The sequence below is a fragment of the Gambusia affinis genome, linkage group LG10 (assembly GCF_019740435.1).
Source record: "Gambusia affinis linkage group LG10, SWU_Gaff_1.0, whole genome shotgun sequence".
NCBI lineage: Eukaryota > Metazoa > Chordata > Actinopteri > Cyprinodontiformes > Poeciliidae > Gambusia > Gambusia affinis.
The window spans coordinates 8,529,689-8,552,615 of NC_057877.1; the positions used below are offsets into that span (position 1 = coordinate 8,529,689).

The 22,927-nt window shown below is 40.5% G+C and overlaps 1 protein-coding gene across 5 annotated transcripts in view; it reads right to left on the minus strand.

Annotated features, from left to right (window-relative positions):
* Positions 1 to 22,770, minus strand: part of ralgps2 (Ral GEF with PH domain and SH3 binding motif 2) — an 84,036-nt gene extending 61,266 nt beyond the window's left edge. For 2 of the 5 annotated variants that reach the window (XM_044129014.1, XM_044129013.1), the window contains exons 1-2: positions 22,618 to 22,770; positions 1,976 to 2,091 (exon numbers count right to left, since the gene is read on the minus strand). Coding sequence is in view for 3 of the 5 variants with exons in the window: in XM_044129012.1 (XP_043984947.1) it covers positions 1,976 to 2,091; positions 2,368 to 2,386 (135 nt within the window). In the remaining 2 variants the exon portion in view is untranslated. Of the gene's footprint in view, positions 1 to 1,975; positions 2,092 to 2,367; positions 2,654 to 22,617 lie in introns of those variants that run through there. The other 3 variants (XM_044129012.1, XM_044129011.1, XM_044129015.1) reach the window with 2 other exon arrangements.
* Between the last annotated feature and the right edge of the window lie 157 nt (positions 22,771 to 22,927).

Consider the following 22,927-nt stretch of genomic DNA (forward strand, 5'->3'; position numbering starts at 1 on the left):
ACACTCAGTAATGTTGTTGCAACATCTTAATGCTATTCGAACAACAGATTTAACATCACATTTATTTTTTAAATGCACCAATTCTGACTCATAAGGAATTAATTTCAACTAATTATTTTTACTCCTTTAAACTAATAATTTTTACTTCCACTTTGAAATAGTTATCCTTCACCTAATCTGTGTTCGTACCGTTTAAAATCCTTTTCATTAACAACTAGAAGGTGCTGGTTTGACTTGTTTCCAAACAGTGCTGCACATTGCCGGTCAGCTGGCTGAAAGAAAGCAATAAACGCTTTTACATAACTTCTGATAAAAACACATCTGATCATTTTTTAAAAATCCCAGTCACTTAATAAACTGCAGACAGCTGTGCAGTGGACACTAAAGGAGCGCCACCATCAGGCTTACTGAAGTAACAATGATGATAATTATAGTTGGAAAACTCCCAGCCAACTTTAGAATCATGAGTTCACTTTAACTACATGCATAAATGAGATTGAATCTGATCTATTTATCCAAAAGACCGACTTGTAACACCTGTCTGGATCGTCCAAACTGCTCTTCTTTCCTTTATTAGAAGATCAGAAAAGCGAACCAACATTAAGTCGGTTCGATGCCGGCGTGTTGAGCTGAGGGAACGAGACCGTGTGAAGTTACACAACAGGTGAGTGGCCGGTTTCAGCGTCAGTGGAGATGATCATCAGATGAAATCCTAAGTTCTGGTATCGATTAATATCAACTGATCTTGTTTGACGACCCCAGAGTGCATTTTCCCCTCATGAATGGATTGTGCTTTAAGGACCATTAGCAGGCTTCCACCGCTGCTGCCCAGCAAAAAGCAAACAGCGTTACATCATGCGAACTTCCCTGCTCCTGTCGGACAGCAGAGCCTGATAGCACAGGAAGCAATCGCTCCCTTGTGATTACAAGTCTGAGTCTGTGGTTTATTAAATCTCATGTCTGTAATTATCTTTCTTTACTTCCTGCTCTGAAGCCTTGTTCTGTTCTGGACCTAATAATTTAGATTCTTCAGCACACTAAACATCGTGGCTTGTAGAAATTCACATATGAACAGATTCCGTTTCCTCCATCGGTGGTGGACCATGAACCTTTTTTGTGTCGCATTTCGTTAATTTTGTTTTTGCATGACTTTGTGCAAATGGTACGAAATCTGGCTGAGTTGTGAATTTTCGGAATGAGTAGTAATGAAATATGATTCCTATTTTTACTTTTAACTCCCTTTATAAATCTTTTCTAAATAATGTTTTTTCATACTTCATAAACTGAAAATATTAATTAGAATGAATAGGATTGAAAAGAGAAAAAAACACTATTAAAGGGGTTGGTAATTCATAAAATATATAAATATATTGAGGAGAGCTAAAATTCAGGACTTTTATAAATAAATGTGAATATATTTTCTATGTGAGCCATTTATTTTGCAACTTTTAATCAGAATCACTGCTACTGCAAAGATTTTTTATTATTATTATTATTATTCCAGTTTCAGAACCACATAAATCCCCCTTAAATTTACACTTTGCATATACACAAGTAAAGGGATAAGAAAATAGAAAATTACAAAAATGAAAAACAAATTTCCAACTTTTAATCACAAATCTAGAAAAAAAGATACATTTTAGTTGGCAGCATTGATATTTAAGGAATATTAGTCAATATACGTTAGTTACTAATTGTATTCAGAAAAGAAAGAGAAATATTTCAACTGTAATCATCAAATCTGAACAAGATGAAAGGAAACTGAAGGAATCAGCAATTGCAAGAACCTAATATGTGGTTTTATGGATCATCCAGCTGCCAATAAAAAGCTCAGATTCTGAAATATTCTTAAAGATGGTGGTGAAAAACTCCTAAAATACCAAAATGACATATTACCTGAGAGGCAGAAACACTGAGCCACTGGAAGCAAAGCACCACATAAAAAAAAAAAAAGAAAAAGAAAAGCTGTCCATACCTTGTAGATGTGTGTCAGATGCGCATAGTGCCAGAGGGGAAGTTGCTTGTTTCTCTGTATTCTCTTTTCTCCCTCTCTATCGGGTCCACTCCTTCTCAGAGGTCTGCTTCTGCAGCCTGGGTGGAAGAAAAAGAGAGAGAAGCTGAAAATGGAAAAGAAAGCAGGAGGATTTCTTTCTAAGGAAAAAACAAACAAACAAACAAAACACTGCAGTAGCTGCAGCATGTAACACACAGACCAAAGATCCCCAATAACAAGTCATAACTCATCTTATATGCTCAGCTCTTATTGTCCCTACATTACCAAAGGTGGCCAGTAGGTGGCTCACTACGCTCAGGGATTACAGCTCATGTGACGAAATGAAAGCAATGTGTGCCTGCTGGCAGACTAACCCTGGCCTTTAGACTTCATACAGCGTCTCAGATCTCCTCTTCATCACGATCAGCAGCAGCTCAAACAAAAGATCAACATTCATACTAATCGAAGCCATCTTTAAGAGCTTTGTTGGCCAAAGCCAACAAAGCTTTCTTTCTGATCTTCTACCTTTACAACAAAAAAACAAAACAAAACGCAGACTCGCGTTTTTGAAGGGTAGAAAAGGTTTATAGCAAACTGCGTTCATAAAGTCCACGTTACTGTCGCATAGCAAGGCTGACCTCAGCGGTGTAAAAGCTCCAGGCTGAATGTAGGCCTCAGCTCGCCAGTGTCATTCATTTCACCTGGAGCCGCTAGTCAGCTTTGAACTCATCCGTCCTCCAAGCGGCTTACGGCTCCTTAAAGGAGCAGTGCAGGTTTTGGGATGTGAATTTCCAAGAAGTTGTCATCAGCGACCAGACACGGAGTTAGAAGAACAGAAAGAAGTGGAAACAATAACATAATAAGGTGCTGTATATATCCACTTGGTCCGGCAGCAGCATCTGATTTAGGACATTAAAGCCAAAACTATTTGGATTACTGAAATAAAACCCCAAAAAACCCTAAAAACTAATACCTCGATTGGAATACTATTAGTGCAGATGAGAATTTTTTCCAAAATGCCAGATTACTTCTTCCAGCCAGCTGACTAGCGGTGTACAGCAACATGTGGGGGAGGGGCAGAGTGATTCAATGCTGGTTTTACAACTGTAACTCTTACCAAGCTGTACTGCTTGATGTTGGGCATCTTGTGACTGGGTACAACTGTGACGTTCAGCATTGTGGTCACTTGTAATCTTTGTGAGGCATCTACTGCAGCAAGGCTTCATGCAATAAGCTGAATATCAGGATACTTAAAAACATATCAGTAAACAATTGTGCCATTTTGAAGAATTCTTTTAGATTAAGGGTGCGCCAATAAATCGGCAACAATTTCCTTAATTTTGGGAGAAAGAAGAGAGACCCATCTTTTCCACCGATCTTTTTGCCTCAGCCCTCCAGGTCGCGCCTGTAATAGTAACCCCGCTGTTGCCAACTTGTCAACTTTGCCGCAATATTTGCCAGTTTTTCAGGCAAAAAAAAAACAAAACAACTAAATTAGTATAAGCAGAAATCAGAATCGCCGGGTCAGATTTTACTAAAAATGATAACACCAGTGAAATCCAACACATCCAACAGTATCTTTATTACAAAAATTACAACAGTCACAAAACACTGTCATGACGTTATGCATGCAGTCATGCGTGATAGAAAAGTCCTTTTGTCTGACATCGACACACCTGCCAGGAAAGCAGACTGTTTAATGTATGGTGACATAATTCCTCGGGGCTGAGTGTTTGGCTTCCTGAGGTTCAGAGTCCAGGGAATGTTAAGTGTTCAGCTGACAGAATTTGAAGCATGCGGTGATAAGGATTGGGTTTGTATTTGGGCAGCCGACAAAGCTCAACATGAGCCACGACAGTGTTTTAGCAGAGCAAGCATGTCTTAAATAAGGCGAGCTGGGAACCGGAGGATGAAGCTGGAAAATACCAGAGGAAGAGTGACAGAGTGTAGAGCAATTCGAGTTGAGGCTTGTAGGACGGAGATGTGTCATTAAACTGAATATGACTCATGGCAGGTGTCTTAAATAAGAGCCATTTCTCCCTCTATTCACATCACAAGCACATAAACTGCACTTCACATGCTCAAATACAGGCCAAGCTGCTGAGAGGTGCATTTAGACGACGAGATTTTTTTTTAATGCCCCAATATGCCTGCGCTAGCATATTTGGGCCTGCAACACACTCCAGGTACTGCGACAAGCATTTACACTCATCTCTCTAGAGGCTCAGAAAAGCAGGTCTTCAACACCTTCATCTAACAAACCCACTGTCCTCTTTACACTTCTTATCCTGTGTCCTTTTTCTCTTCACCTCAACCTCCCTTTACATAAAACCATTTCATCTGTTGAGCTTAAACAGCATATAACACGATTTGAACCTTTTACCCAACAGTTATTGGATTGAACCTCACAATTGTGGATTTTACTACATAGTTGTTCTCGTGTCTACAGTCGAGAAATGTATTTTTTTTTAAAAAAGGACAAGTACTAAAGAAATCAAGCAAAAAGAAAGAGGTGGGTGGGAATTCTCCAAGTCAAAAATGAATTCATAAATAGCAGATTTCTGATTTCTCCAGTAAAGACGAGGAAGCCAGGAGAAATAGTTTCCGAAAGCAGTAGCTCTGTAACATCGCAAACCGGCACCTTTTCCAGGAATTTAAAAGCACTCTGGTGAATCCTGTAATAATTTAATATGTTAAATGTATTCTAATACATTAAAAATGTGCAAATATATCTACAACACCATTATTTAAAGCTCATCTACAGCTTGTCTCCTCAAAAAGATATGCAATTTTGTTGTTTTTTTTAAAGTAGCTTCAAGCTAATGCTACACAGTACCGACATACAATCTGCTGTTCACTTGGCTCAGACACTGAGAAAAATTCAATGCTAGTGCAGCTAATTTCTATTGGTAAACATTCTGGGGAAATTATCTGGGAACTAAATTATCAACCAACACCCAAAGTCAGCAATAGACTGACTCTGGGAAAAGCTGGCTGTGATCTACTTTTGTACCTTAGTTTTAATAATTTTTTAGATTTCTGCTTCTAAAGTTCAGTATTTGAACACTGAAAGGTTTTTCTTTAAAACAAATTTCCAAATATGACAGCACTACAGGAAATAACAATTACATCAAAACAAATGTGCATATTCTCAATTATTAAAGTCATTAAACTGTCAAGAGTGTCACTGCCCTGCACCCAAGAGACAACCTGAGGCTTAAAACGTTTCTAAAAAATTTTTCCATTCGTCTTTCTCTTCTAAAACCATCTGTTGTTCATTGTGCACTTATTTGGATCCAACGTTTCCAAGGCCATTTTCATAATTTATTAATGTGTGGCAGCCATAACAGAGCTGTGGCACTGCTTCCCAGATGGTGCTGGGAATCAGGCATTCAGACCCAATGCTGCTCCATGGCGTTCCCTAATGTTAGACCGAAACAGGAATCATCATGTCTTACCGCTTAAAGCTCCTCATGTGTCCAAAGAGCTAACTTTGGGATTCTCTCTATGCCCAGCATCGTGCGATCATAAACAAATCTCAAGCTGTCAAGGCTGTATATAAAGGGTCTGGTATGTTTAGCATTCAGCGTGAACAGAGCGGTTGTGACAGCTCTGCCAGTCGCAGTTTGCGGCACCACATTTGACACCCAGCAGCCCGACGAGTCTCATGTCTGAATCTGTGCCCGCCGTGCGAGAGAATGCCACAAAACGCCCTCCCTCTCTCCCCCACGCTCGCAGATACGAGCAGCCATTTGAAGCTCGCGTGTTTCTGCGTTGCACGTTTTATAGCTACCTGTGCTGTTCTTGTGTATTGTTTAAGAGTGTTCGCCTTCGAAGGAGAGCTTGCTGCAGTTGGTAAAGAAAAAGGAAAAAAAAACTGCAGCAAATGCACCAAAGTCAGGGAGCCAAAGTGGGTCAGTGTGCTGAGCTGAGCGGAGAAGGATGTGACAGCCCATTAAGCCGTGCTCCCATCGTCTTCTCCTTAGAGCACACGGATACAAAAAGCACCGACAGGGTCGTAGCGATACTTTCATTTCTTCTTCTTCTTTTTTTCTTTTAATTGTTGCAAAGTTCACGACTGTATAATGTGGAGAACCTGGGAAGTAGGGCTGAAACGATGAATCAATTACTAAATTAGTCGACGTTTATCTCAATAACCAACTCATCGTTAGTTGGAGTATACAGACTCAAAAAGGTAATTTGCTGAAAAGACGCCACAGAGCAGTAATTAAGACAAAACTGTAGAAAAACCTATTTACATTTAAGAAAAAGAAAATCTTCAATATGTTCTACTCCGATCTCTTCAAGTCGCATAGATTTAGCTTCACCTGATTCAAATTATGCAATCCAAATAATCGCCAATAACTCTTTTGCTATAAATTAATAGCAAAAGATTCCTGCATACAAGTATTTTTTAGATGCATTCTTTGCTCCAAGTGATCAAGCATTCACTAAAGGAATTCTTTTAGCCAACATGTCCATATTTTTATTTGAGAAAAGTATTTGTTTATTTGGATTCTCATGCATTTTTAATATTGCATAAAATAAACTTAAGCAGTTAAATGAAAAATCTACAGAACGTGCCAAATTTTCTTATATCTGATTAAATCAATAGAATAAAAGGTAACTAAAATAATTATTAGCTGCAGCCCTACTATGAACAGGTTCATTCAGTAACAAAAACAAGGGTTACATCCAGATTTGGCCACGGTGCATCCGTCTTGAGGCTGTTAACCTACAGGGACTGAGTCAGCAGAACTCCAGAGTAATTCTGTTAAAGACTGGATCCTCATTAAGCCGCTCGGGTTGGGCCGGGGGGAGCCGTATCGATCCGGAACCACGAGGGGGCTGGGCTGATCACACATGCTCACTAATACCACACAGGCTCGGTAATGAACAGAGCGTCACAGCAGCTCGATATGCGACGCTTCCACTCAGCAGGTCGGGCATTCAATCAGAGGCTGGTGGCGCAGCCTGTGGAGTAACTGGTGTGAGCCAGTGTGAGACTTTGCTGCTGTTCAGGGAACATAACGAACAGCCCCTTTGCACCAACACTTAACATGCCGCCGATGTTCTGACCTCCTCTGAAGGTCAACAAGAGAATACGAGCAGCTTCATGGTACTTTACACTCAGCGGACAAGAGAAGTACAGAATATGTTACAGGTAAACAGTCATGGTTGCTCTATTATAACGTTTTAGGAGGCATGTTCTGCACACCGCTCTCCCTCGGTATATTAGAAGACGTGCTACTTGCAGCAGAGGTGGTTAGTCTCTGCAGTGTTTATTATGAGGCTATACAAGAGATTTTGTAAACATAATTGTTCTGTGAATTGATATGGTAACGTGAAGCCATTTTCAAATATTTACCTTCGTCATGCCACTATGATGAACTGCACGTACTTACACATTCTGCCTGGCAACCGGGATACCAGTACACAGGGTAGGTTGAATGCTGAAAAACGTCCAACGCCTCCACAATAAAGGCGAATAAATCTCTAGGAATTGTTGAGTAGAAACTACTAAATTTGGGCAGATGTGTGCACTTGAGACATTTGGAGAGTGGGGAGAAGAGTTTATTTGGTTTCAACACGCAAAACCAATTTATGGTCTGTTTAACTGCTGTGTTAAACAGTTAAAGATCCAATGAGAGCACCTTCAAGTTTAAACCAACAAATTGTACTGGAGTTGTGAAGTATGCGAACACAAGCATAATTGTTTAGTTTTTTTTTTTAGGTTTAACATTTATGCCAAATTTCTACACACATCTTAAAGTATTTTACAATTACTCTCGAATGTCACTGTAATGACATTTACTTCTTAAGCTAATTGTATCTGTACTTTTACTGCACTCACTGTAAAGCGCCTGCTCTGATAAAGCTCCGCCCATTTCCACCAAGCTCCGCCTTGGCATTGCAGTCTCTAGCTTTCTTAAAGAGACAGAAGATAATTTAAAGCCGCCAAATTGCTGAGTCAAATTTCTTTGAAGTTATGTTTGATATACAAAACATTTTAATAAACAAAGGTAACAACTTGATTGTGGGGTAAAATTATGTCAATGCCGTTTTATAATATTGCTCCCTCATCTACAGTCAGCGGACTGTATTACTGTTTACTATTAAACTAGTTGTTTTTTCTTTGTCTTGTATGAACTTGTTAAGCTCAGTATTCTCTTTTTTCCTTCTTATCCGTTATAAACAATTTGTGCTGACCTCACTGGTTATGAAAGGGCTCTCTAAATTAAAACAAGTTACAGAAACCATCTCAACCATTATTATTCAAAGTGGAATTGTGTGAATGTAATAAAACACAAACCATGCCAATACTACAGCAGCTTTGACTGCATTTTCTCTGTGTAAATGGAAACCTTATAGAGTTCTAAATCCTCCATTAAAAACCGAACTACAGCTTTTTGACCAGTTTCTCCTTCTTATAAAGATGCTTTAAATTTTAAGAACAGGATCTTTGTGAGGAATTCCAGTGTTTTGCTATGGAAAACTAAGATTGCATTTAGATGCAAGGTCTTTTTAAATGCGAGACTGGCCATGAAACAGTACAAGGAGGAGAATCAGAGGGGTTTTCTCCAGTTTCTTTATGGCTATGTACAAATTCACTGAACCAGAGTTTCGCCCAGCAACTCCTTCCCTTCAGGAGATTAGCATTAAGTTACAACACGACACCGTGATCTCCAGGATGTGTAGGACCAGACTTTCTAATCAGTAAGGCGAGATAATTTGGCTGTTTCAGGATGCTGAACTGACCAGCTGAACTGTATCGCTGTTGCCCTATTTGTGTGCCCAATACAAAAAACCCACAAATATATGTTGTGCCCTGGTGTCTTTCCTCTCTTCCCCACTCTCAATGCTAAGTAATCTAAGTGAAGATGGTCTTCTTTATAGAAGAAGACGAAATGTCGCAGCAGCCTACACTGTAAGATGTGATTCGACTTTTTTATTTTATTTTATTAGAGATACAGGCCTTCCTCCTCCTCATCCCTCCATCTGAGCATCCTAATGCTTCGATAATAAGAGGCCAGGCTGCAGAGACACGCTGCTCAGGCTTGTCCCTTCCTCAGACACGTCCCACTGTGACAGAATCACTTGGTATGTACCGTCACACACCTAGCCAACACCTTCAATCAACACCTCCATGCATCCAAGCTGTAATCTACAGCTCCGGGACGCCTTGGAAATGAATGAAAAAGCAGCTGCCACAGGATCCACACTAGATTTCAATGACATTGTCCATTTATCCATAAAATGAGCCAAAAAAAACAACACAAAAAACGGTTGAGTGGTGCCAAGCTATGGAGAAGTGGCATGAGGCAGGCCCTCAGAGCAGAAGGCTGTCACGTGTGGGCAAAGGACTGCTGTACAGTGTGTGTGTGTGTGTATTGGCTTGAGTTTGATTTGTGGCCCAAATGGGAGCAGGCAGCCAGCCCAGCCCAACTTCAACCCCACTGCTGAGGCCTGGGCGACCTGAGCGCGGTGACAGATGAGAGTGGGGTGGAAAGGCAGAAGGAGAGGAAGAGGAGGAAGTGGGGAGGAAGTGCGATGCTGGCAGCAGCGCTGTTGTTTGTGGTCATTCCTTCCACGGGCTGTTAACCAGGAGAGGGCCGACGAACAATGCAGGGCAACAGAGCAGTCAGTCAGAGCCGTAATGTTTAGAGGAAGCCGATAGGATCTCTATGTCTTCCTCTATGAGCCTCAGAGGACTGGCACCGTCATAAGCTGAGCAAGCCTCGCTTTGAGTTAAAGTTAATGTCTTGAGAAATTTGCTGAAGTGCTAAAAAGAGAAATATTGTCTTCCTACATTCCTGCTTTCTACCAGCGAGAAAAAAAACTCAGGAGAGTTTAAGACAAATGAGTGCCACGCTTCTTCGATTTTAATAAGGTAAGGTTTTAAAATGAGGCCAAATTTCCCACCCATGCAATCCAGTCTTGATTATATTTTTATGATAAAAGAACAAAGCTTCAAATTAAAGTAAACTGTGATGTCCATTTCGCGAGCATTGCTTGACAATAATCTGGGCGTCATTTGCCAGGTTTTGGAAGAAGTGCTTCTGAAAACAAACTATTGCTGGACATCAGCAGGCCTGTCACAGTAACAAGTGTTGCTGGATGATAAATTGTTCCAGAATAAACAATATTATTCTTTTGAGAACATTTTCAAGTAATCTAATGGTAACGGCATAATAATGCAAGAACACATTCTCAAAGACCAATAAATGTTCAATTCCAATGGATATTTAACACCCGAACTGCAAAACATTTTAAATATCCAAAACAAATGAAACAAAAACAGAAATGACAAATAAAGTCAAGTATGAAGTGTCTGTAAACAAAACTGTCCTAAAAAAATAAATGGCGAGTTGAGACCAAAGACTTGTCATCCAATTTTAGAAAAGAGAAAAACACAGAAATTATGTACATGGAGAATACTGAGCTTGTTTTTATTTATAATGCAATTAATTGAATTATTCCAACAGGCCTAGAAATCCAGTATGTCATTACCAAAGCAGTGCTTTGTTATTAATAATCAGATCAGAGTACATGACATTGTCAGAATATTAATGTAGAATGACTATTTATGGTTGTGGACAAGTGAAGAAACAATTTTTATTTGAAAATGAAAAAAAAAAAAAAAAAAAAACAATGGGAAACTGCATGAAAATGTTATCCCCCACAGACAGGGGGAGCTAAGAGGATGCTGTTTTAAGACAAACCAAACATTTGTGTAAACATGTTTGATGAAATAAAAAGCAAGCCAGAGCTAGAAAATCCTCCAGATTTCCAGTTTTTCACTTTCTTACACATTTCTAGGTAGACGAGAAAGGCGGCGACAAAATGAAACTCTGCATCTGACACGCTTAATATCAACACATTGATGCTGAAGTACACAGCCAGTCAGTCCTGCTTCATGGACAGCTGTGAAACATGCACAGGTGTCCATGTTAAAATGTAAAGTCAGGAAATAACCAGTGATACTAGTTCCAGATCTGAGTAGAGTTCAGCTTGTAGTTTCTCAGGTGTCTGTACCATTTTCAAATCTGATTAAAACACATCTACGTTTAGAACATTTTTGCACTTAATTGTACCCTTTCTCAACACTTACAACCAAAAAAAAAAAAAAAAAAAAAAAAACTCGTTCCCATGGCTACTCATCCTTACCATTGGGTCAGGTCTTTATGTCTCCTGCCACAAAATAAACTTTCCGTTGATGCAACCACAAAGACAGTCTCAGATTTTCCCAGGACTCGACTCCCTCTGGGCTTTAGACCGAGAGCTTTTAACTCAACAGAAAGAGCATGCTGCAACCTGACAGACTGAACCATTATGTGGAAGAAAGAAAACATATAAACCCCCTACAATCCCACTGCAACAATGCCAATTCCAGACGTGACAAACTAGGAAAATCCAGGCGGAAACTGGACAAATCCTGGATGTAAAAGCTTGATCCTATCATACAAAAGGTTCGTAGCTACTTTATTTTTCTGCTGAACGCTTACTTCAAATGACTGTGGTTGCACACAATGCAATTATTATGCGTACAACCGTTAAAAGGTTTTGAAGAAAGGCTAATCTTGAATGTAAACTGGTACCTTTATGAAGAATGAGAGATTGAGGAACATAAAGAAGGAAAACAAAAGAGGATTTCTTTAAACACAGGAAAGACATCAGTTCTCCAAAACAGCAGTCAACTTCAATCTCTGCATCATCATAAGCCAACTTTGCTCTTAAGATAAGATACTTAACCCAAAGCAGATGTACAAAAGCCATTAGTGTTCCTACCTATTCAACATTTTCATGTGGAAACCAGAACCTTTAAGGAATTTTATTGGGTGACAGACCAACAGAAAACTGAATCAAACCCTTAGGAAACCTGTTTGCCTCCCTGCCTGCGGTGGCGCTGCATCAAGAACTACAGAAGGAAACAACACAAAAACATCCAAAGAAGACAGTGAGCGCAACTTTGTTGTTCACAAAATGTAAACAAAAACTGAGCGATTTTAGCGGTTGCAACTTTTGTCGTTGGTAAATGACCACGAGCCATTTCTCCAGCTAGAACTACACCGTGTTCTAAATTAGTGGCATTTTCTCACATTTTCTTAAATGGTCAATGCAAATGATGGTCAGTATAAGTTTCAAGTCATGAACTATTACAGTATAAATAAAATTTTACTGAACAAAGCTCCCCGTGAGTATTTTTTCAAAAATAAAAAACTCAAAATGTTCCAAATTATTATGCGCAGCAGATTTTCTAAACATTTTATGGATCATAAAGAACTGCAAACGGTCATTCTTTAATGTGCAGCATTAAGTGTTCACATGTACTAAAATCAAAAGCTATTTCAATCAAGAACATCTTAACAGACAGAGTTACATGTTAACATAGAACCTTCTTTGATATCACAGCACAATTCTTGATCCATTGAACTTGTGAGTTTATAGAAAGTTTCTGCTTGAATTTCTTTGCAGGATGTCAGAAAATCTTCCCAGAGCTGCTGGTTTGATATGAATTGCATTTCACCCTCAGATCTTCTGCTTGAGGAAACTCCAAAGGTTCTCAATAGGGTTGAGGTCAGAGGTCAGAGGAGGATGGTGACCACACCGTGAGTTTCTCCCCTTTTCTGCCCATAGCAGCCAATGACACAGTGATCCTTGCAGCATGAGATGGTGCATTGTCATGATGAAGATGATTTTGTTACTGAAAGTTCAGCTCATCTTTTTGAACCATGAAAGAAAGTGATCAGTCAGAAAGTCCATATACTTTGCTGAGGTCATTTTCACACCTTCATGGACTCTGAAGGGGCCGACCAATTATTCTCTCCCCATGATTTCAGCCCAAAGCATGACCCCACCACCTCCTTGCTGACGTCACAGCCGTGTTGGGATGTGGTGGCCGTCCACCACCAACCCACTACTGGATCCATCTGGATCATCCAGGGTTGCACAGCAGTCATCAGTGAACAAGTCTGTTTGAAAATTCATTTTCATTTACGGTTGGACCCACTGCCACAGTTTCTGCTTGTGAGCTCTGGTTAGGGGCCCAATGATAGGTTGATGCACCACAAGCCTCTGGAGGATCCTCCACCTTGAGGTTTCAGAGGCACCAGCAGCTTCAAATCACTGTTTGCTGCTTTGAAAGGGCATTTTAACAGCTGCTCTCTTAATCCGATGAATTTGTCTAACAGAAACCTTCCTCATTATGCCTTTATCTGTACAAACTCATCTCTGTTCTGAATCAGCCACAAATCTCTTCACAGTACAATAATAACGCTTCAGTTTTTGTTAAATATCTAATGTTTTCATATCTTGTCATACGGCACTTCACTATCTGATGATTTTTATCAGCAGAGATCCTTTCTCTTTTCCATATTCCTTGAAACCTGTGGCCTGCTTAATAATGTGGAACATCCTTCTTAAGTAGATTTCCTTTAATTGAGCTCACCAGACAACTAATCAACCAGCTCTCTGAAATTAATTATAGTGATTCAAAGAGCCCTGACACACAATACCATCTAGAAATTTAATAGCACAACAAAAAATTTCATCTTTACGACACTTAAATCCAATTTGCATAATAATTTGGAACACAGTGTACAGTATTTTTTTTGCTGTTGTTTTGATGAAAAATTGTTTATGTCTTGATGCACAAAGAAAAATACTGCGACTTTAACTGCAGTATGTCCTTAAAAAAGACTTTTAAGACTTTTTAGAAACCTTTCAAAAACAATGTTTTGTTTCCTTACACTTGGGTCCAATGTATTACATTTAGTTTATGTAAAGGGACGAAAAGGGGTGTGAATAAATTTTCAAAAAGAGCAAAGCAAAGAATGTTTTTCAGCAACTTTTAACCTGAAAATTCAAGTGACTTTGAAGTTGCTTAACTGAGCAAGACGGAGTAAGATAACCGGGTCTCCACGCAGCGGGAGGCTGCACCGCACGTCTCACTTCCCCTAACATAGCACTGCCCTTGCTCCACCACCAGAAAGTTTAGAAATAATAAAAGAAGTGAAACCTGCTGTGGGTGCTACCCAGGAGGTGAAGCAGGGAGAAAATGAAATAAAAACAGAGTGGGCAGATGATGAAGTCTGCGATCAAAGTGTGTCAACACCTTACACCTGTTTTTAGCAGAGCGCCGAGAATGAGAGTCAAAATCTTTCAAGAACCCTTGAACTACACACCGACACACATAGAGCTGTTTGCTCCGAAAGCCCAGGGGGGTCAGAGATCACAAGGGGAGGAATAAAACGTGACACCGGCAACACACACAGAGGACTTTAGAGAAGAAAAGGACAAAAAAAATGCTGAAGATTATCCTCAAATGTCTTTGCGTTTACAGGGACGGGAAGATCCGCTCGGATTCTTCCATATCTGGTGCTGACTGGCCTGGCGTACTAATATGGAGAAGGAGTTACGATTCCCATCAGATAGCAGCAGGAGAGGGGCAAACTCTTTCATCTTCCTCTCCGAGCAAACGACGGCGTTACACACTGCGTTTCTTCCTGTTAGGGTGCCGGATTGCGTCGGAGAGATAAAGGGAGAAAGCGAGTCTGTCTCGAATAAGAAGAGCAACAGCTGAGACGGGAGAAACAGCTGTACCGCTTCAATCCCCTCCCCCTCAAACCGCTTTTCTTCTTCATCCTCGCTGCTCTCTCTTCACACACCCTTGTTCTGATCCTCCTCTCCCATAGAGCGCGTGTTGCCGCAGATATCGCCGCGTTCCCTCGAGACGGCGTTACCGGCAGAAATGTCGCTTTTGCTGTCCTTCATCATGAAATCCTTTCAACCCCACTCTGGCTGGGGTTTACCCAACCTTTTGTTTTTTTTTTTTAAGAATCAAAGGTAAATCAGATGCGAGCCTGTCCATCAAGTTTGTCTTCCCAGAAGTAGTTCATTCAGCAACACAGTCACACCTCCCTGAATCAGTTTCTTTCAAATTGTCGCCAAACAAACACAACAGAATAATGCGAGGACTTTCAAAAAGACCTGACCAACGTCGTGACTTCATTTCCACACTGACAGTTGGCAATGTCGAGCGTGGAACTCCGGGCATGCGCCTACAAGCCCGCGGCTGCAAGCGGAGACGTGAACTGTGGGAAACCAGACGCCGGCGACAGGAAACGAGTGCCAGTCACAAAAGTCGGAATGGACCCTTTAAGAATCGCGGGAATGTGTCGGTTTCATTTGTGAATCCTTAACCAGTCATGAAAAGTATCTGTCCTCCTCTCTTAGATCAAACATATTCTATTGTGACACTGTAAAATAAAATAGCAGTTTTAAAATCCTTTATGAAGGGGGATTAAAAAAAAGGTCATCCACTCTTCAACCGTAGTTAACCGGAGGGGTATTTTTGGGTTCAGTTCACCTAGACAAACCCAGGCCAGCACTGATCTGTCCGACAACATGAAGAAGGGTAAAAATCTATTCAGAAAAAGATCCTCATATTCACAGTACACTTTGGTAAACTTTTTTGAGGTTCATTATGGTAGCTTCTTCCCCCCCCTTAAAACCATCAAAATGTGAAAGCTGCTTTTATCAACTCATTATCATAAATGAAATTGTCTTTTTATTGTCCGTTTTTGTTTGAGTTTTATTTTTGGAAATATTAAATGTCTTCCAGTTGAGGTGAGGAGTATTCTGTATAAAATTAAAGTTTTAGTCTTTAAGAGAGCAAACTTGAATTATTATGCCATTATCAATTACTTGAAAATTGTCTTAAAACGACAATATTATCATTTATCACAATAATTCCTGAGACTATTTATCATCCAGCAAAATAAATCATCATGACAAGCCTAATTACATCATTACATTAGAAACACATAAAAGATAAATAGATCCTGCAGGTTTGTTTATGGAGGTAGTGGTTTTGAATCAAATTGAGAAAAAACTAAATTACATGGTTAATTCATCCAACTATCAAAGCATTTATCCAACTTTATCTTTAGATTTGCTAGATTTGATTCATTTCATGTACAAGGAGAAAAACAAAACTCTGACTTGTGCTCATTTCATTTGCCAGTCACTAATCGGAGCGAGTCGAGATAAAGAAATCGTCTGGTTCCGACATCCGTGCAATTAACCGGAGCGCTTTAGCAGAAAACAGGGGAGCCGGCTGTGTCTTAGGGGTTAAGACATGCAAAAGCAAAAAGCAGAACGCAAAAAAGGAGGCGAGCACCGAGAGAACGGAGTGCTGAAGCCACGTCTGCATGCAATATATTGTCTTTGGCTGCGGAGCGGGCCCCCCCCCCCCCGAGGTCACGAGTTTCCATGACATAGCCGGCGCTCAGCTCCAACGTGAGCCAAAGTACTCCGAGACAGATAGATGAGGCCACACGCTGCGAGGCCAGAAAGGACTCATCGGATGTCTGATCCAAACCGGTGGATAAGGACAATATGCGGAGGAAGTGGAAGGGTGAGGCGTCTGTCTGTTTACGCTCATTTCAGCCGGTGTATAAAAGCTTTCTATTTGTAGTAGAAAAACGGCCCCGTCACTTGCTACGCTCAAAAGATATGAGGGTTCACGTCGTTCCAGTGCTGCGGATTAACCGCAAAACTTGAGGCTGCAGGAGTTTTTAAATGGTAGAAAACACGCACATGCTTTCCTTTAGCAGAGAACAGATGCAGCAAGTAAAGGATGGAAGTAAATCCTGAAAACAAAACCTGCAAAAAAAGAAAAAAATTTAACTGGAGTGGGAGGTAATGGCCCAGTCAAAGTTCAAATCTACATCCTGTTGAGAATTTGTGACAAAACTTTAAAAGCTGATTGTCAAACATGCTAACCTCTGGTACAATAAAGTCATTATAAAAATACTAAAAATTACAAGATCTGATAAAGGTCAAGAGGTCAAATATATTTGCAAGGAACTGCAAAGTGTGCACTGCACTAGACTTAAAGCAACAGATTTAAGTCTAGTGCAGATTTTGAGTGGAAATGTACACTGCTGACCAGAGAAATCAAACACTGCTACCTTCACTGGTGCACACAAGAAATTCCAACCGCTTGAACTAGATACTCTGGTTTTATTAATGCGCAGTGAAGGTTTACTATTGGAGGAAATCCATGTTTGAGCGAGAGCCCAGAAGATGCCTGCACAGCTGTTAAGTATACACGTTTCTCATACACAATCTTCAAAACAAAAAAAGGTAGAAAAGGAGGACATGCAGTTCAAGAAAGGTAGAAATAGATACTCCCATACTCAAAATCAAAGCAAAAATGTGAAACTTTTAAACTGTAACAAACAAGGACGGAGGAGGACAGGAGAATGTAGATTTGAAATAAAGAGCTACATTAAATTTTGAGCATTATGGTACATTGAAATAATATTCCAGGTACATAGGCTTGACAAAGAAAAGTTGCATACTAAAAAAAATAAAACTGGGGTGTTTCACTGATAAATAAATCGGGGTTTAATATTAATAATATCCAATCCCTAAACTTATTTTCCATCATTTCAGTCGGATTTTATGATTACAACACAGTAAAATAGGATAAAATCAAAGCCATACGTATATTTCCCCCCCCCCCTTCCTGTGTATTTAGTGTGAATGACTGAGATTCTACTCTAAGTTAAGCCTGACCCTCTATGCTACAACTCTGCCTGTGGCCAGCAGCTCTCGGTGGCCTCTACTTCTCCTAAACAGTAGCTGTGATGACAACACAACAGGAACCACATGGCAAACATACACTCACACACACACACAATGAGAGGGCAGGAGGGGAAACACCGTAGCATTACTTCCTCAAACGTTGTAGTGAATAAAGAGGCAAGTAGCTCAGTCTGCACCTTGCAACGTGGTGCAAGCTTCTGAGATTTAAGAAGTGGAATCCTGCATTATCCTCCCCTCTTATCGTTCTGCTGCACATTCGCACACAGTCGTGCACGCAGCTAATCAGGTGCTGGCCGAGCCCCGCGTCCACGACACCCACTGCACCCAACTCCCGGCTGACACGCAGTCGTCACCAAACCCACGGTCGTCCACAGTACTCTTATCAGTGTTCCAAAACAAGCCGTCGCGCGCCGCTGACCGTGTTTGCCCGATCCCGACAGGAACAGAGAGAAGGCCGCTAAAAGAAAAGGAAAAAACCAAAACAAACAACAAAAAAAGTGTGTGACGACATGTGACTTCTCAGTTCCATCTGTGCTGAATGGATATGCCAGACGCACGCATAAAGTTACCGTGGCAACAGAGCAACGGCCCTGATTGGAGGTCACGCAGAGATGAAAGCTGACGTGGAAAAAAAAATAAAAAAAGGCTCAAAGACTATCGACTATCTATAGCGGCCAACGTGAAGACGGCTTGTTAACCCACCTGCACGCGCAGCCAGAGTCAGGAACACGCCTGCCATGACGGGACATGATGCAGTACAGCATGGAGGAACATAATCTGAGAGACCGGGGCCTGCACTCGATGACGCAGAGGCCCCTTCAGCACTTTATCCTGTTCTCTTGTAAACACGAAGCTCTGATTGTGAGAGGGGAGTTTCATTTCACACACGCAGAGATGTAATCTCCGACTAATCACATTTGCAGGCCTGGGACCGAGCAGTTACACCGCGGTCCTGGACAGATGGGCCAGCGTTCGCCAGGCAGCGCTGGGATTAAGTGGAGGTGCGGCGTGTAGCTACCGATGGGTGGCTTCCTCCAACCGGCCGCCGGCCCGATTACATTACAGGGAATCTGTGTTGTTACTGCGTTCCTACACAGCTTTAATGAATCAAAGGCATTGTTATTAGTATTAGGGCTGAAACAACTTAAATTAAGTGTGATGAATAACTGGAATATACAGACTCAAAAAGGCAATTTGCTGAAAGAACACAGTCATAGCAGCAAATAAGACAAAATTGTGCAAAATATACATATACGTATGTAATGCATTTAAGATAAAAACACCTTCGTCCGTCAATATTCTTTATACAAAACTCAGGTGATGTAGTTTTAGCTACACTAAAGAAAAGCTATATGATTGCATTTTAGGCATTAAAATCTTTATTTTGCTATTTAGACAAAAAAATCTATAATTATTTCTTTGCTTTTTTAATGTATTTTGAAAATTTTATGAAAAATAAGAGGTAAAAATCAATAATTTGTACAAGCTGCCTTTTTTTATCCAATTCATCGATAAATTCTTAGAATAATCGATTACTAAAATCATTAGCTGTACTTATAATTAATTTGCAGTAGATGTATAGGTTGAGATCGACAAACACCTTCAAAAGCCACGGGAAATGTGGCAAAGAAACACTAATTTTCTCAACAGGAAATCATTTTAATTGATGCCAAGATTAACCTAGAAAGCTTTTTAGCATCTGCTAAGACTCTGATTTACAGTTAATTTTACATCCAGAGATAAGGCCACACAGATTAATAAAGATTTTAATAACCGATAATAGAGCAGGAATTGAATTCTGGGGATTAGTTGTAAACAATCGCACATCGTCAGAGATGCGATTGAGGGGGATTCTATATTACGACTTTTTACAAGAAAATTCTGAGAATACTTCTGAGCAAAGTAAAGACACCAAATGCTGAGCTATTGAAAACACTCAAAGTTGGAGGCCAAACCAAATCTCTTGAAAGTATCAAATAAACACATCAAAAATACTTCTCCACTTTTAGTGACAAAGAAAACTTTGCATTTTGTTGTTTGAAAAAGCTGAAAAACAAGCACTGTGAAGTATTTGACTGACACAATTTTACTGCCAAACTGAAGTAGGTTTCGAATGCACCTTTTAATGAAAGTAGCTAGCAACATGGCTGCCAGTTGTGTAATATCTAACTAGTTTACCGCCAGCTCTTTGAGGAGGAATTACAAGATAAAACCTGCCTTCCAAAGCCAGTAAAAGTGAGATTCAAACGGTTAAACAGAAGCAGCAATCAGAGGTAGTCATTTAGAGGAGAAGTATTTTGAATGTTTACTCTCATTTCCATGAAATTAGCTTTAAGTAACAAGTACTCAGGTTGGTGGCTAAGATCAAGCAGGCCCCACCACTTTACTCTCGTATTTTGATTCAATTCTGAACCAAACCCATCAAAGTCCACTACCAAAAATTTTAACATGTCATTATAAAAGCACTCCAAACATCCAAGCTTTCAGAACTTGCTCAGAACTGTCATCATTTTCCAAGAATGCCCTCTACGCATTACTAAACGTAAAGGAAGAAGGTTAAGAAAAAAAGAGTGGGATTGTATCGGTCTCCTCTGAATAACACTACTGTAAAAAGGCACGCTAGTCATGAGTCTGAACCCGAGACCTCTGGGTCGTTTGTGAAGCGTTGAGAACAACAGACTCACACATATGAAATATCAAAACGTAACGTTCTTGAATTCCTCAAGAGAAAAATCCCGAGGGGCAGAGAAGGGAGATACGACGTCACAGAAGGGGGAGGCCGTTTGTGTGCGAAGGTGGAATAGTGAAAGGCCCCCAGAGCATTATTGCAGTTCTTTCAAAATCACATCTAGACCTATTATGCAGCAAACAGAGTGCAATGTGTCAATACTGCAGCTAGAAAATGCTTAGGCATTCCATGGATGGTTTATTTTCATTTATCCAATTCTCAAAACGAAATCATTGAAAAATGTAAACAATGGTCCACTCTATTCTCTGAATAATCTGAACAGTAGTCAGGAAGCATTAACGGGTAAAATGGAGTTCCAGTCAGGGTGGAGCAGGAGGTTTTCAGCGATGCAAACCGAGTGTTCATGACTGCTCATATAGCATGCTCAAACAGCTGAGAGTCAAAGAGAAACTAACAAAGGGAAAGTTAACCTTCAACAGATATTCATGCACTATGCCCAAAGAACTTTTTCCACATTATCTCGCTTTACAACCACTAACTTCGATGGGTTTTGCTCAGATTTTATAGAGCAAGCCACAATTGTAAAGTGGAAAGTTGTGTTCAGGTTGTGCACTCAAAACGTCGTGGGAACAAGCAGAGTTTTAAAAGAAGTCCCATAAGAAGGTTTGCATATATTAAATAAATTTTTTATTTTTTATTTATTTTTGGTCCATGTGTCCATTTTTCCTGTGTGCGGAGGAAAGCTAATATCCACATTACCCTGAATACACCATCGTCATGATATAACAAGGTGGTAGCTGCATCATACTTTGGTGATGCTTTTCTTTAGCAGGAAGTAGGGAAGTTGGTTAGAGTTGATGGGAAAACTGAATAAAAGGGCAATCCTGGACGAGGATTCAAAAGACCCAAGATGAAGGAAGCCAAAACCTACAGGCACAATGCAATGTCTTCAATCCAATTCGTGTGTTATAGTCACACAAAGTCTATATCAAAAGCCATAAGAGAAGTTGGGGGAAGACTTAAAAATTTACTTAAAAAATTGATGCTCCCCATCCAGTCAGTCTGGGAGAAAATGTTGTGCAATGGTCAATCATGTGCAAAACTGGTAGAGACATAACCCCAAAAGATGTTGCAAAGGATGTTTCTGCAAGTAATGGAGAAACAAAGATCCTGAATAAGAAGAGACGTTACACTGATCACGTGTTGAGTATGAAAAAAATCAAACAAAAAAAAACAAAGAAAGCCATGTATGCTTTTCATTTCACTTCCCAATTACGTGCTACTTTGTGTTGGGTCTATTAAGAAAGTTAAAATGAAAATATATTATTTTTGTAACGTGATGACATTTCTGATTCTAACACTTTAGCTACAGTAGTGTTAACAGAAAACAAACATTTATAATTTATACAGGGTTTTTTTTATCATTATTTTTATTTCGACTGTCTACTTAATTTCAGGTCGAAAACCGCTTCTGGCCCATTTCCCAATTTCAAAATTCTCCTAGATTTCCTGTCGCACAGCTTTGCTTTCTCCGATATACTAAGGCTAAGTTTGCGGTAAGCCGAGGCTGCCTCCTCGGTATTGTTTGCTGGTGAACCCCCCCGCCACACCCATAGCGTTCCCCCCTGAGGGGAGCTGTGCGGGGGGTTCATCGCCTGTGAGCTCTCAGAAGAGGCAGCAGGTACTGAGCCTGCAGTGGCTGCTAACAGCGAGCTAGCTAAACTGGCAGCCCCACGTAAACTCAGAGGCCTTTGAATCACATGCTGAATATGAACAAACAAAGAGAAAGAGAGGGAGAAAAAAAATCTGCAATGCTCACTCTCCGAGTCTCCTCGCTGCTATTTTTACGCCTCCATATTAGCATGTCACAAATACTGCTAACTAGCTTGACTCACTAGCTTGTAAAAGAAGGAGGGGGCGCATGATTTACTGCTGGCATCAAATCAAAGACCCTCTCCGCTCCCTCTCTCTGTATGCGGAGGGGCTATTTTAACCTCACCTGGACTGAGTGAAGAAAAATAAAATGAAAGCTTTAATACATCTCTGCAACTAGCCACAGATACCAACAGTCTGCATAAGAAAATCACCCCTGCATTAAGCGTGTCGTTTCTAATCAAGCTTACATTATGGATTCACGGTGCTTTGCTTCTATTAAAAAAAGGACCATCCTGTGAATAAAAACAAACACACCCAAATTCGTCCATGGGGATTTAACGTTGCCTTAGCTAGCTAGCTCGACGTCTGATGCGCGGGGATTACCGAATGATGCGGCTCACGATATCCAAGTTGCCCCACCGGGCCATGATGTGCGGTAACTCACCGAAATGCCCCGTTTTCCTCTGTCTCCGTCTGATGGTACTCCAGCGGGCACATCAGAGGACGGCGCTTCGCAGTTTGCTATAAACCACAACGCTCTGCAGCACAACAGTGCGTCTCGCAACAGCTGTGTTGTGTTTTGAATGAGAGCTGAGGAGGCGCACAGCGGACGGACGGGCGGAGCTTCCAGGGTGCTAACTGGGGCAGGCTGCTCATCATCCTCAGCAGACCTGCCTTTAGTATCCTCAAGTACAGAGATCTTTTGTCCTACTCGGCATTATTGTTGACTAGTACAGTGTCGGTTTGACAGATGG